This window comes from Gallus gallus, chromosome 4 (genome assembly GCF_016699485.2).
Source record: "Gallus gallus isolate bGalGal1 chromosome 4, bGalGal1.mat.broiler.GRCg7b, whole genome shotgun sequence".
Taxonomy (NCBI): domain Eukaryota; kingdom Metazoa; phylum Chordata; class Aves; order Galliformes; family Phasianidae; genus Gallus; species Gallus gallus.
In genome coordinates, this window is record NC_052535.1 from 52,417,570 (window position 1) to 52,432,546 (window position 14,977).

Below are 14,977 nucleotides of genomic sequence, written 5' to 3' on the forward strand. Positions count from 1 at the left end.
AGCCCCGTGTTCAGGGGTGTATTCAGAGTTTCTGTAGTAGCGCAGAGCACTACAGATTTCTTTCTTCTCTCACCAGATTCTCAGCTTTCAATAATTAAAAATAAAATAGTTTTTGCCTCTTGTGGCTGCAAAGACAACCTCAAAAATATGAACCAAATGTAAATTGATGCTTGCTTGAGTCTGTGGTCACCCTCCACAGTGAGCAAAAGCCAGCCAGCTGGGGAGAAAAGGAAGGGAACAGATAATGCATGTACTTCTGCCTCCTCTTGTGACAGTTGGTGACAGTGCATACATCATGCCTATTTACTTTTCTTATAGACGTCTGTCCTGAAGTTCTCTATTCTTTTTCCTGTGTCCATGTTATCCCAGTAGTTCCATGTAACATCATCTGCTCGCAAGTGTGAGCAGTCAAGCAGCTGCATTAAACGCAGTCTTTCCAACCTTTTTATTATTATTTTCAGAAAACCTCTGTAAGTGGCATAGGCATGCAACTTGTTTAGGCTTTACATTTCAGCTAACTAGCAAATAGAAATGTTTCCTCTAAAATGAGGTTAAATATTAAAAATGTATCAGTTATTCTTGCAAAACTAAATTCTTTTTCTAAGGTTGTATCATAAGAGCTGAAGAGTTTAGGCATTGTAAATTCTGGAAATTTTATTTGGTAAGTTGGAGTAAAAAGCAGGTACTTCCTCATTTGAGAGCATAAAGGCTAACAGAACTGCATATGTACAAATGCTCTATTCATTGGGCTGAAGAGGCATTTTAATAGACATTTACTTATTTGCTCAAAAGAAGAAATTATCTTTGGCATCTGGCTTGGTTATACTCCTCAATTAAGCACTGCCATTCTTGATCAAAATAGTTCTCACACACAAGACGTGTGCACCAGAGTGGTGCAGCCCATATGAATGGCTCGTCTTAGGGAGCTGTAGTTAATACATAGTTAATGTTAGTCACTAGAAACCAGAATAAAAAGAATGAAAAATGCATGTGCAAGCATTCACTGTAGCATCAGGGCATCTTGTACTCCATTCACCCACTTATCCACAGGCAGAAGCAGACCGTTTGTCCTTTTTCACTTCTGCATTTGCCTGTCATTCAGCTCTAAGTGTACAGATATTAAGATATTCATCCAGATTTACTCCAAATTAACAATCTTGAGAGCATCAGTCTCTCTGTGATCAGTTTGCTAGTTCTGGTTGGAATAAATATAGAGAATTGTTCCTGTAGCCTTTCTTATAAAACTAAATAATGAGCAAAAATGTGAAAACCTAACAAAAATGTACTAAAATAACAAGTCAGCTTCTGCGCCAGAAAATTCAAGCTACTTGGTTAGTGGTATTGCTGAATCCTCAATTCACTTGCCAAATTTGGAACTGCACCTTTCTTCCTCAACTTGCCCATTCCAGAGAATAAATAGCATGAGACTGCATTAGGAGAGATTGCTTTAAGAAAAGAAAATCTTTTCACTGTATGTTGGAATTTATGCAGGCAGTTTCACATTAGTTCAAAGTCTTTGTAGGAGTTTGGATTTTGACAATAAAAGGTTATTTAGATACATTTAATTATGTTTATGTAGTTGTAAATTTTACTCCAGTATTATTAAAGCTGTGATATTGTTGTAGCCATGACTCTACTTACGTTTTCCCCTTTTCTTACTCTTTGGATTACCACTTCAAGAATGCAATGCTAAGGATCTTCGTTCTTTCTAATAAAAAGTTGCATGTGAGTTTTCTATACAACAAAGTGGACCAATGACAGCAGCAGAATTCAGTCTCGAGACTGGTCCTGTGTCTCTTAGCATCTGTGATGAATATGATAGAATTTGTAATGGATTGTACAGTGCAAACGCGCTACAAACTTAGCATGCTGCTTCAGTTTTCAAGTGCTTTTTACTTTTTTGGATATGTTATTCTTTTTGAGTGGGTGTGCATAAATAGCCATAGAAATACCTAACTTGATGTAAGTTTAGATTAACAGTATAAATCAGTAATAGCAAAACATTGCCATGTTTTCAATCATTTAGATTATTTTTAAGTTATCAGTCTAGTTAAATGGGGTATATTAAGTATTTAAACCTTCAGTGCAATTAAATGTATTTAATTAAAGATAAAGAAATTGAAAGAGATTTCTCATCATTTAGTGGAGCCTGGTTGTTAATAGTTTATTTTTTATTGTTAAAGTTTGAAAAGGTTGATAAAGAGTAAAAGTATTTATATAGCCAAGATACTTTTTTTTCCCTTTAAGTGACCACAGACCTTGCCAAGAAATACATTTGGAACTGATTTGTTTACAGAACTGCCAGGAATTTAATAAATCAGGAAAATCCATAGTGGAGCACCCATTGGGTTGAAAGTGATGTGTTGTAAGAAAAATCTTAACAATGCAAAAAGTGGTGTCGTGAGACTGCAAGTTCTGTCTGCTGCATTTGTGTTCTGCTGAGCTTAAGTAGTTCATGGGAATGCATCCGAAACAAATGAGTTTTCTCTTAGAGTTTTGATGCTCCTTGTCCTTGAAAATAAATTATTGTAGTTGGTAGGGTAGAAAAACAAGTTTGCAGAATATTTGTTTGGAAGCGTAAAATGACCTCATTTAGATAAAAGCTTGGGCAGAAAAAAACCACACAGTTTTGTTTTACTCCTTCAAGCTAACAAGAAGAATGTTAGGTTTTTGTATTTTTTTAAGTATCTTCTAGCTGTAGAAATTTTCTTTGGATTACTTATTGTACTATGACATGGTACGGTGGTTTAATATAACCACCTACTTCAGTTCAAAAGGCTGTTACAAAAAAGTGTATTAATCCCAGCCCTTAGGGAACAGATTGTCCTTGGGACATGTGAAGGCTGGGAGTGGAGGGAGTTGAGGAACAGTCATTAGCCAGCCCTGAGCACTGGCTGATGTCTCTGCATTGCTGTCCAGTGGGTCTGTCAGGGGCTTTCTGTCACAGCTGGAATGATATCAGCTGCTCTACAAATTGCAAAAGCAGCAGAGTTATTTAAAAAATAAAAGTAACTTAGGCAGATATGTATTGGAAGGAAAGATGTGGGCATGGGATGGCTGTTAGAGATGGGGATCTGGTGTGAGGAGTCACCTACTGCTAAACACACTGGGAAGGACTTTGCAGAGCTCTGTGCCTGCTTTTCTTCAGCCAAGTGAAAGGTGTATATCTGACTATCAGGAATGTTTACTTCTCGCATAAGAGAGAGGTTTAAGAAACTAGCAGGTAAGTGAATGATGGTGGCATTTGCTCTGAATTGAGTAAATCTGAGCTGTTCCCTGCACGTGTGACATGGGCTAATCAAAGTGATGCTTGGCTGAGTACAGCCCTGCACATAGGTATGGCTGCGAATGCATACATCAAGCACTGTTCTCTTTTTAACTTCAACGTTTGCTTTTCTGTTCTGAATGCTAGTAGTCTGGGAGCTGAAAAAGAAGTCTTGGCATCTGCAAAATGGGAGGGCACCAGCTATCCTTACTCAGCAACGTCTCTTACTTGGCTTATGTGTGTGAATTATGGGCTTTGCAGAGTTGCACACAGAATATTTTAATGAAATGCACAGTTGATCAGTGAATTATGCCATCCTGCAGGTCAAGTTAGGACACTGCTCAAAGCTGTGACAAATTGCAGTGGATAAAGATAGTTCTGTATTTTGGAAAGCCAGAAAAAAAATGCACCTGTAGAATGGTGAGAGATCCTCCCAAATCGTATTTTCTGCTTTCTTAACATTAAATGCAAATATCTACAAGTAGAAAATCTTATTGCACTTTTAGCATGAAAAGTGACTGTGCAAAAATATCCTGTCTGATGATTTTATTTTGAGGAGAAGCATACTTTTAAGTGTTCTATTGATTTAGTCCTGTCAGACTTGTCATGCTACCATAACTAATAAAGGAAGAAGAAATAAAATTTGTTAGTAATATCACTCTAAGTGATTAGCAGAAGGAATTGAATGTCCTGTTCAGAATCTCTGCTGAAAACATTTGGGAACAAAAAACAAAGCTCAATTATTGGAACAAACTTCTAGACAAAGCAGTTTGATCCGCAGAATGTTTAAATATAATAAAAACAGAGAACTGAAAATGACATTCTTTGGGGTGTCACTTCCAATTATTTGTTCCATGGAGCGAAGGCCGAGATCGCATTGACTGGGCTGCACTATGGTTGCTTTTCCTTCAGGACAATTTGGGGGTTAGTAACTGCTTTGGTTTGCAAAGCAAAGCTTTTTTGGATTACAGATGAGCTGACTCTAAATGAACTTTATGCAAACTGCTATGCTAGAGGAAGAGATGAGAGCTTGTCCTTGGAGAAGTGAGGTGCAGTTCTGGCCTAAAATAGTTATAAACCTGGTCATTCCAGGCACCATGACTGCATCCTCTGCAGTTTTCCTGTAGCTTCCAGAAAAGCAGCATTCAAACAATGTAATGTTTCATTAAACATAGAAAGTAGGTCTTCATAGAACACCGATGTTTTAAATTAAAAAGCTGTGTATACCGTGGCACAGTAACATCGTTCATAAATACCATTCCTCCTTGGTCTCTCAAGAGCTTGTACTCTGTGAGTTGTGAGAGTGTGTGTATGCAGGGAGGAGACGTACACAGCATACACAGATGAAATAATTTCCCCTTTTCCTCTCGAGAGTAAACAGGCTGAAAGAACAATGGGACTGTCTGATTCTCAGAAAACCTGTTTCCTTATGCAGTGAGCCAGCTGCTGGAGAACTGGGCTGCTTATCTAAAAATCAGCCCTTATTTGAAAAAGTATGTACTAGTCATTACACGCAGATACGTAGGTATTTTAAAGTAGTTTTGAGTGTCTCTCTTTCCTAGATCATAAGAGTTTTGAAAAGCAACAAAGGTAATCATGTTAAAGTGACTTGTGCTCATTTCTTCATGAGTGTGCCCCACATGTGGATAATATCTTCTATAATTATATTACGATAACGATTGTCTTAATCTTAGTAGCTGAAAATTATTTGGAATTCCACTGTTGACCACGTTGGATAAATGATTATTCCATAATAATATAATAAGATTTACTAATCTTACTTAAGTTGCAGTTTTGATTTTGCTTTATTTTTGGTCTTACTTAGGTGTTCAGTAATGTCCAAGGCAGACAGACTGTCTGACTCAAAGTTATTTTTTAAATGTTCTTGTTTATTTATGTGTATTTCTTATAGCAGATTATGATTAAAAAAATAAGTGTTTTATATCAAAGTGTTCTGCTGTTATTAATAATGATTTACGTTCGGTATCTTTGCAAACAAAATATAAGTGGGTGCTTCCTACCTCAAAGTGTGTCTTTTTGCTAATGACTTTCATCTCTTCCAATAGGTTTTAGAAAAATAAGTCTGGATGATCTGCGGAAGGCATACATTGTGAAGGACGTGCAGCAATATATTCTGCATCGTTTGGATCAGGAGGAAGCACTGAGACAACATCTAACAAAAGAAACTGCCGAAATGCTGAATCAGCTTCACATCAAAAGCAGTGGCTGCTTTTTGTATCTGGAACGTGTCCTAGATGGAGTCGTGGAGAATTTTATTATGTTACGAGAGATCCGTGATATTCCGGGAACATTGAATGGCCTATACCTTTGGCTCTGTCAGAGACTTTTTGTGAGAAAACAATTTGCAAAGGTGCAGCCTATTCTTAATGTGATTCTTGCAGCCTGTAGGCCGCTAACCACGACGGAGCTGTATCATGCAGTGTGGACCAAAAATATGACATTGACTATGGAAGACTTTCAGCGCAAATTGGATGTCCTGTCCAAAGTCCTTATTGATGGACTTGGGAATACAAAAATCTTGTTTCATTACAGTTTTGCTGAATGGTTGTTGGATGTGAAGCACTGCACACAAAAATACCTGTGTAATGCGGCTGAGGGGCACAGAATGCTAGCCATGAGCTACACCTGCCGAGCAAAGGACTTAACACCACTGGAAGCTCAAGAATTTGCATTGCATCTAATTAATTCCAATTTAAAGTTAGAGACTTCTGAGCTGGCCTTGTGGATGATATGGAATGGCACACCTGTCAAAGACTCCCTGTCAACCTTAATTCCCAAAGAACAAGAAGTGTTACAGCTCCTAGTGAAAGCTGGTGCTCACGTCAACAGCGAGGATGACCGCACGTCCTGCATTGTGAGGCAGGCTCTGGAAAGAGAGGACTCCATCCGCACCTTGCTAGACAACGGGGCATCAGTCAACCAGTGTGACTCAAATGGGAGAACACTCCTGGCCAACGCTGCCTACAGCGGCAACCTCGATGTAGTTAACTTGCTCGTTTCCAGGGGAGCAGATTTAGAGGTAGAAGACACTCATGGTCAAACAGCACTTACCTTAGCTGCACGGCAGGGGCACACCAAAGTGGTGAATTGCTTGATAGGGTGCGGGGCCAATGTTAATCACACAGATCATGATGGCTGGACAGCACTGAGATCCGCAGCATGGGGTGGGCACACCGAGGTAGTTTCTGCGCTCCTTTATGCCGGAGTCAAAGTGGACTGTGCAGATGCTGACAGCCGAACTGCACTGAGAGCAGCGGCCTGGGGAGGGCATGAAGATATTGTGCTGAATCTGCTTCAGCATGGGGCTGAAGTGAATAAGGCTGATAACGAAGGCAGAACAGCCTTGATTGCAGCAGCATATATGGGGCATAAAGAGATTGTGGAGCACCTGCTGGATCATGGTGCAGAGGTGAACCACGAGGATGTGGATGGAAGGACAGCATTGTCAGTTGCTGCACTCTGCGTTCCAGCCAGCAAAGGGCATGCCTCGGTGGTCAGCCTTCTCATTGACCGAGGTGCTGAAGTTGACCACTGTGATAAGGATGGCATGACACCGCTGCTGGTGGCTGCTTACGAAGGACATGTGGATGTTGTTGACCTGCTCCTGGAGGGAGGAGCAGATGTGGATCACACAGATAACAATGGTCGTACGCCACTCCTGGCTGCAGCCTCCATGGGCCATGCCTCGGTTGTAAATACTCTCTTATTTTGGGGTGCAGCTGTTGATAGCATTGATAGCGAAGGGAGAACAGTTTTGAGCATAGCCTCTGCACAAGGCAATGTTGAAGTAGTACGGACTCTGCTGGACAGGGGGCTGGATGAAAATCACAGGGATGATGCAGGCTGGACACCTTTGCATATGGCAGCTTTTGAAGGTCACAGGTTGATATGTGAAGCTCTTATAGAACAAGGTGCTAGAACAAATGAGATTGATAATGATGGACGCATACCTTTCATATTAGCTGCACAAGAAGGTCACTATGATTGTGTGCAGATATTGCTGGAAAATAAATCCAACATTGATCAGAGAGGCTATGATGGGAGAAATGCCCTCCGTGTTGCTGCTTTAGAAGGTCACAGAGAGATAGTTGAACTACTGCTCAGCCATGGAGCAGATGTAAACTATAAAGATGCTGATGGCCGGCCAACGCTCTATATTTTAGCATTAGAAAACCAGCTTACAATGGCTGAGTATTTTTTAGAAAATGGTGCAAATGTAGAAGCTAGTGATGCAGAAGGAAGAACAGCACTCCATGTTTCCTGCTGGCAGGGCCATTTGGAGATGGTACAGGTGCTGATAACATACCATGCTGATGTGAACGCTGCAGATAACGAGAAGAGGTCTGCTTTACAGTCTGCTGCATGGCAAGGTCATGTGAAGGTAGTGCAGCTTCTCATTGAGCATGGAGCTCTGGTTGATCATACATGTAACCAAGGTGCTACTGGACTCTGCATCGCAGCCCAAGAAGGGCACATTGATGTTGTCCAGATATTACTTGAGCATGGTGCTGATCCAAATCATGCCGATCAGTTTGGGCGCACTGCAATGCGTGTTGCAGCTAAAAATGGGCACTCTCAGATTATTAAATTACTGGAAAAATATGGTGCATCTACTCTGAATGGCTGCACTCCATCTCCAGTCCACACAATGGAGCAAAAACCCTTACAGTCGGTCTCCTCTAAAATGCAGTCCTTAACAATGAAGTCAAATAGTTCAGGGAGTACTGGTGGAGATATGCAGCCTAGCATGAGGGGCTTATCTAATGGGCCTGCTCATGCCTTCAGTTCTCCTTCAGAGTCACCTGATTCTACAGTTGACCGTCAGAAGTCATCTTTATCAAATAATTCCCTGAAAAGTTCCAAAAACTCTTCTCTCCGTACCACATCATCGACAGCAACTGCTCAGACTGTGCCCATTGATAGTTTCCACAGCCTCTCCTTTACGGAACAAATACAGCAGCATTCCCTGCCACGCAGCAGAAGCAGGCAGTCTATTGTTTCTCCTTCTTCCACAACCCACTCCCTAAGTCAAAATCATAATTCTCCAAGTAGTGAATTTGAATGGAGCCAAGTGAAACCTAGTTTGAAATCAACAAAAGCTAACAAAGGGGGGAAAACAGACAATTCCAGCAAGTCTGGGTCAGCTGGAAAAAAAATCAAACAAAATAGTTCCACCCAACCAAAAGTGTTAGAGTATGAAATGACTCAGTTTGATAAACGAGTACCTATTGCCAAATCTGGGACAAGTGTGCCACTCAAATCCATGCCGCCAGAGCCACAGTGCAAAATCTTGGTGCCACCAGCTCAGCAAGAGGTTGGTCGATCTCAGCAGCAGTTCCTAATTCATCAACAGAGTGGGGAACAGAAGAAGAGGAATGGAATCATGACAAATCCCAATTATCATCTTCAAAGCAATCAGGTTTTTCTTGGTAGGGTTTCTGTCCCACGAACAGTGCAGGATCGAGGGCATCAGGAGGTGCTGGAAGGCTACCCTTCTGCAGAGACAGAACTCAGCCTTAAGCAAGCCTTAAAACTGCAGATTGAAGGTGGTGACCCAAGCTTCAACTACAAGAAAGAAACACCATTATAAAAGGTAAAATCAGTCCATTCACAAAGGAGTAAAACGTGTGTATTTCATCACATGCATTTTAAAGAAGCTGAAAATGCACTTCATTTTAGCTTAATGTTGTTTTCTTAACGAAAACCATGTCAAGTATCTGTTTTGTTGTAATTTAAAGCATCAACTTTGGAAGAATTGGTTCATGGCCATATTTTCTGTTCAATAGTGATTGCTCAATCTTGCCCCACTGCCCTTGATATGCAGCAGAATAATAGTTTAATGTAGCTTATCAATTATAGCTTAATGTAGACTATCAATTTCCTCACCATTATGTAGCATGAGCTGAAAATCAGCAGAGTTCACTTTGGTTTTTCACTCTCTCTTGTACTGAATTTTATGCTGAGAAAGAAGTGTTGTGTACCATTTTCAAACGTAAATTGTCAGTAAGTCAGCAAAAACAGAGCTGTTTTTCTGCCTTATCCTGATGAAGTTTGTTTATCTCAGCGTATTTGGATTATTAATAATTAATGTGTACTATTTGAATTTCAAAGGAGCAGCATCTTTATGAAATGTATGCAGCGCTCTCTTTGCTTGTTTGCTTATTTCTGAAAACAACTTTTTTGTTTGTGTAAATACTGCCATTTTTCCAGACCAGACTGCTGCTACTTAGAACCAGGATGTTCTTGGTAGCTGACTCAGTTGTGCTGCTGGTCATCAAAAGACACAGGTTTCTAGTCATTTGCAGATGGTGCAGAATCCACAAATGGGAGATATTGAGCTGTGAAAAGCATGTTGACAAGTTGCTTGGTTTGGTTTGGGGTTTTTTTCCCCAAAAAAAGTATCTGTCAAATAGAATTCACTTTAATGGAGCTCATCTCTTTAGATGTACCCGTGGTCTCTTGTGAACTGCGGGGTGTTGGGATACTGTGCTGGACCATAAGGCTGGTATCTTGGTTAAATCAAAATATTTGAAACAATAGAATCATAGAATCACAAGGCTGGAAAGGACCTACAAGATCATCTAGTCCAACCATCCTCCCATTACCCTTGCTACCACAAGCTACTAAACCATATCTCGTAGCTCCTCATCCAGACACCTTTTGAACACTGCCAGGGACAGTGACTCCACCACCTCCCTGGGCAGCCATTCCAGTGCCTGACCACTCTCTGAGAGAAAAGGTTTTTCCTTATGTCTAATCTAAACCTCCTCTGGTACAACTTGTGGCCATTTCCTCAGGTCCTGTTTGTTGCCTGGGAGAAGAGGCCAAACCCCTCCTCATCACAACCTCCCTTTAGGAAGTTGTAGTGTGCAATGAGGTCTCCCCTGAGCCTCCTCCAGACTGAACAATCCCAGCTCCCTCAGCCTCTCATAAGACTTGTGCTCCAGACCCCTCACCAGTTTCATTGCCCTTGTCTGGACACGCTCCAGGGCCTCAATGTCTTTCTTGTAGTGAGGGGCCTACAACTGAATACAGTTCTCGAGGTGCGGCCTCACCAGTGCTGAGTACAGGCGGATGATTATCTGCCTGCTCCTGCTGGCCACACTATTTCTAATGCAGGCCAGGATGCTGTTGGCCCTCTTGGCCACCTGAGCACACTCTTGGCTCATGTTCAGCTGAGCATCCACCAAAACCCCCAGGTCCCTGGGGGTTTCAAAAAGGTATATACTACAGCCTGCACATCTGTAACATGCAGGTATTAATATTGTTTACCAAGAGGTCAGATGAGCTGTGAAGCAGCAAATAGCAAAGAGGCAGAACTACAGAAGCAGAGAGAGGAGACAGGCCCTGGATATTAGTAAAAGTCAAAACTACTTCAGATTCCTACAGTTCTACATCATGTCTAAACCAGCATTTAAATGAGTCATTTTTCCCCTGTCTCCATACCTGCACCTGATATCTGGTGCAGGCACTCATATGTACGTATTGTTGATACTTCTGACCTACGATGTATTAATTTGACCTGACCTGTCATCAAAGTACTACTTTTGATGCATTTTTCCTTTCTGTAGATTTTAAAACAAAGCATGGAGAGTTTTTAACACTCCACATACAATTCTACAACTCAAGCTGGGCTTTTTTTTTTTTTGTCAGTAGCAAATAGTACTTCTTTAAAAAGACGAGTTTTCCTGTGTGAAGTACTTATTTCTGCAAGAAGCAGGTGATATGATGGATAACTGAATTGTTTCTTTTGCTTTTTCTCTAATTATTTCACATAATTTTAAATTTAGAAGCGTAAAACAATTGTGTGCATTATGGATTGCTTGGTGCAGGCTGTAATTTACCTCCTTTTTTGCCAAGTCTTGAGCAAAAAATCAGTTATTTTCCTGACCACTGAGTGCATTAGTCACCTGTGCAGAATCACATCAGCAATATTCTGCCAGAGCACCTTGAGGAACAGCTTTCCTTCCCCTGTTGCTGCTTCTAAGCTGTATTCAGAAGTTTTTTTGCTGAAGGGACCTTGTTGCTGCTTTGGATGTCTGCAAGCACAGGAAATCCGTCATGTGATTTGAGTTAGACAGGAAATGCTTTTCGTCACTGGTATGCTGTTGTGTGCTTTTTAACTTTAATTGGAAATTATACAGCTGTCTTGCTGACAGAACCGCATCTATTACGGAATATTTAAAAACTTGGTGTGTTTGTTTTATACTTCTAGGTCAGTTTCATGATGCCGTGAACAGAAGCGCTTCTGCTCCAAGTGATTTATCAACGGGCTGGGATGGAAGCATACAGTTCTTGTTTAGTCCACCTAAAAACTCAAGAATGTGAATACTACAGTACAGTTACCTTAATTACTGTAACGTGCCTACATTTTCAGGCTGCCTTCCATCATATTACCCTCTGTGCTTCAAAAATTTATTTTGTGTACTTCGTATTTAATACACAGAATGAGCACTTTTTTTGTTTTAAATTGCAGAAAGATACATGCGATATTTCCCTGACAACAGCTGAGAATTGTAAGAACAAGGAATTGTGATTTCCAGAATGCTTGGCAAAGGTGCATGTGCCAGAGTGAACTGCGTATGAAAAGGCCATGCTTTTTGTGTTTATTTTCCTCTGGCTAAAGGAAAAAAGTGCAAACACTTTGTCACATTTGCATTGATGTAATGTATGGTCAGTCTTTTCTGTGTGCTTCAAAAAGTTCTCTCAAGAAATACAAATCTTGTAGTGGGATTTTATAAATACTGTACTTGTATGTTCTGTCTATGTAATAGCCAGTCAGTGGTAGTAAAGGAGTTGGACTGCAGCCCCCTGCAGTATCCTTGGGATTTTCGAGAAACAAAATCCAATGTCTGGTACTACAGCGCCAAATCTGGATGGCAGACTGTGACCACTGAAAGTGATAGGTGAATTTGGTCTTGGACTCCGGGTCTTCAATAGCCTCAGTTATTGTTACGGTAATGAGGTAACCGAATATGGGTATTTCTTAGGTGCTAAAGTAAAAGGTCTGATCCTGCTTTCCTGTATGCCTTTATACATTAGAAACAGCTCTTTATTTCTTCAAGGTAAAGGACTGCATTGAAAATGTCAGTAAAACCAATGTGGAAAACACAGAAGCTTTGTTAGGCTGAAAGAATACACAATGAGAGTATAATGGAGAAAGGTTTGGAATACCGTTGTCTGTGTACTACAAAGATTACTGAGTTATTCCTGTCCTGAGACAGTAACTCCTTAAAGCACAAACTTGTATGAATGTGGTTACTGCTTCTGATGGATTAGGTAGAGACAGTGTGCTTCTCTGGACACAGAGTGTGGTTAATCAGCAGTCTGGCTAGTCCCTCTACAGGTAATGGAGAGCTGGTTCCCTGCTCTCACAGCTGAAAAGAATTACATATATAGGGGAGAGCAAAGTCAAGACCGTCGTTGTGAAAGCGAACGCTATGAATTTTTCCCTTGAATGTGTGTATCTTACTTGCACAGCTCTGAGTGATAGAATGAAACAAGTGATTATTTTCTCCTAAAAATGTAATCTATATTCTACTATTCACCTTTACATGGTCTTGCTCTTTAGAAAATAAGCCTATTTTTCTAAGTCAGTATTTCTTCTAAAGGCTGAGATTAGTCTTTTTCATACTCTGATTCTGATCATTCCACAAAGAAGATGGTAGAAACCTGATGTTATTTTTTCATAGAGGATTAATTAGATGTGTGGCTATCCTTAAACTTTGCTCAGTGGCCCCTGGATGTATATGTAGTGCATATTCTGAAGCACTAAAGGTCATTGTGTTTTGTTATCGTAATTAACGGTTGTCAGAACATTTTCTGAAGTTGTTTTTTTGTGGGTTGTCTTGTTTGTTTGTTTGTTTGTTTGTTTTTGTATCTTGCACCTCCATTCTTATTCACTTGTTACTACATGTAAAAAGAATCTTTTATAGTCAGGCATTCAGTGCATAGTAAGATTAAATGTTGAAAGTTGACACACAGCAATATTGATTATTCTGTATGTTTCGTGCGTTAAATTTCTTGTCCCTGTGGGACAATTATAACATAAACATAACAGGAGTCTTGCAAAACAGCCTCAAGAGAATTAGTGGCTCAGTAAAGGGAGAGTACCAAAATGTTCTCAGCAAACTTGTTCTGAACCTCAAGTACAGTACATCTGCAATGCTGTGCAAGAATAAAACTTTTCTTGGTTGTTAGATGTATGTTTTGTTCTGTAGAAAGGGATCCCTGAATGCTGACATTTTTCTACTGACCTTGACTGTCATTGGGATTATATTTATTTAATTTTATTGTGTTATTAATTGCACCTTGTGGACAGAGGACGTAAACGTGGTCAGTTTCACAAGGGGCCACCATTTATAGATAGCCTGACGGTTTTTGTGTGAATAATATTTACATTTGAAACAGCTGTTGAAGAAATCCTATATCCAAATCAGCAGAAAGCAGACCTCCTGAAAATGTTTTTAGAAAGAAAATAACAATTCTTACAGATTTTGAACATAGCTTTGGAACAGAGCATGAATTGCTTTAAAACATGTACTTTCTCAGAAGGTCTGTGTAATTCCACATTGCTGTTGTGTGTGAGTTTTTAATCTCCTTGCTTGTGAGGTTTCTGTGTCCAAAGGCAAGTCGCTTTTCCCCCATTGTTCTCTCTGTTCTGCTCTGCTCCTTTACATCTGTATGATCTGGTGGAGGTGAGTGGAGTTGCATAGCTGTGACTCAGCACGTCTTCTTCTGACAGTGTGACGGTCCTCCCAACCCAAAAAAAAAACCAAATAAAACACGAATCCTCTTTCTCTTCATCACATTTCATTGCCCCCTCCAAGGTCACCTCCACAAGACATCTAAAACTCCTAGTAGTGGGAAAGCTAGGGAAAAGACTGTTTTGTGGACACCGATGTCAATACTGTATGCATGTGGAAACCTCTTCAAAAGAGAAAAGCATTAAGAAGTATAGAGGCACAATGATGCATTTTTGTCCTCTCTGTGATCAGTATTGAAAACATTACCATTTATTTAAAAATAAAAAGGTATTTTCCCTCCTCAGTTACTCTGCTATGCAAACATCTGTTATGCTTAATATTCCCCATCTGAACTCGTCAGTTAACTTGGTTTGCAGATAGACTTTTTCCTGGAGTGGGTTGTAAATAGCCTTTAATGTACATTGAATGAATTTCACATTGTAAAATTTTTATTTTATTCCTTGTATTATATTAAGTGAAAATCCCTGTGTATATGAAAGTGCATAATAAATATATTTGCTTTTCAGCAGACATCTAACTGTTTTAATTTTACTACCTCGTTTCCTGAGATATCTCAAGAAAAGGCTATTAAACTTGATTAACATTTGTGCGGTACTTAGTAAAACACAACGTATGCGTCAGGCTGTCTGGGCTAGCAAGACTCAGACCCCATGATTAGTTCCTACAGCCCTGCCTATCACTCGACTGACCTTTCCCTTTTCCCCATTAAAAGCAAGTCAACATTTGCAGCAGAGAATTCACTGCATGTTCTTTTGGTTAAAATGACAACTTACGCCAGCTGTAGCAGGAGGGCCAATAAATTAACTATTTCATTTGCTCTTAGTTCTTTACCACTTCAAATGATATTTATTAATCATCTGTTTGTTCAGTGTCTGTAGTACTTTAAGCAAAAACTTGCAGGAGTTGTGCCAGCACTATCTTTTCT

The 14,977-nt window shown here is 40.1% G+C and overlaps 1 protein-coding gene across 2 annotated transcripts in view; it reads left to right on the top strand.

Annotated features, from left to right (window-relative positions):
• ANKRD50 (ankyrin repeat domain 50) overlaps nucleotides 1–14,562 on the top strand; it is a 42,051-nt gene extending 27,489 nt beyond the window's left edge. For both annotated transcript variants that reach the window (XM_040699592.2, XM_015276388.4), the window contains exons 4-5: nucleotides 5,332–8,879; nucleotides 11,502–14,562. In XM_040699592.2, the coding sequence (XP_040555526.1) occupies nucleotides 5,332–8,876 (3,545 nt within the window). In that variant the 3' untranslated portion in view covers nucleotides 8,877–8,879; nucleotides 11,502–14,562. The remainder of the gene's footprint in view (nucleotides 1–5,331; nucleotides 8,880–11,501) is intronic.
• Nucleotides 14,563–14,977: the final 415 nt, after the last annotated feature.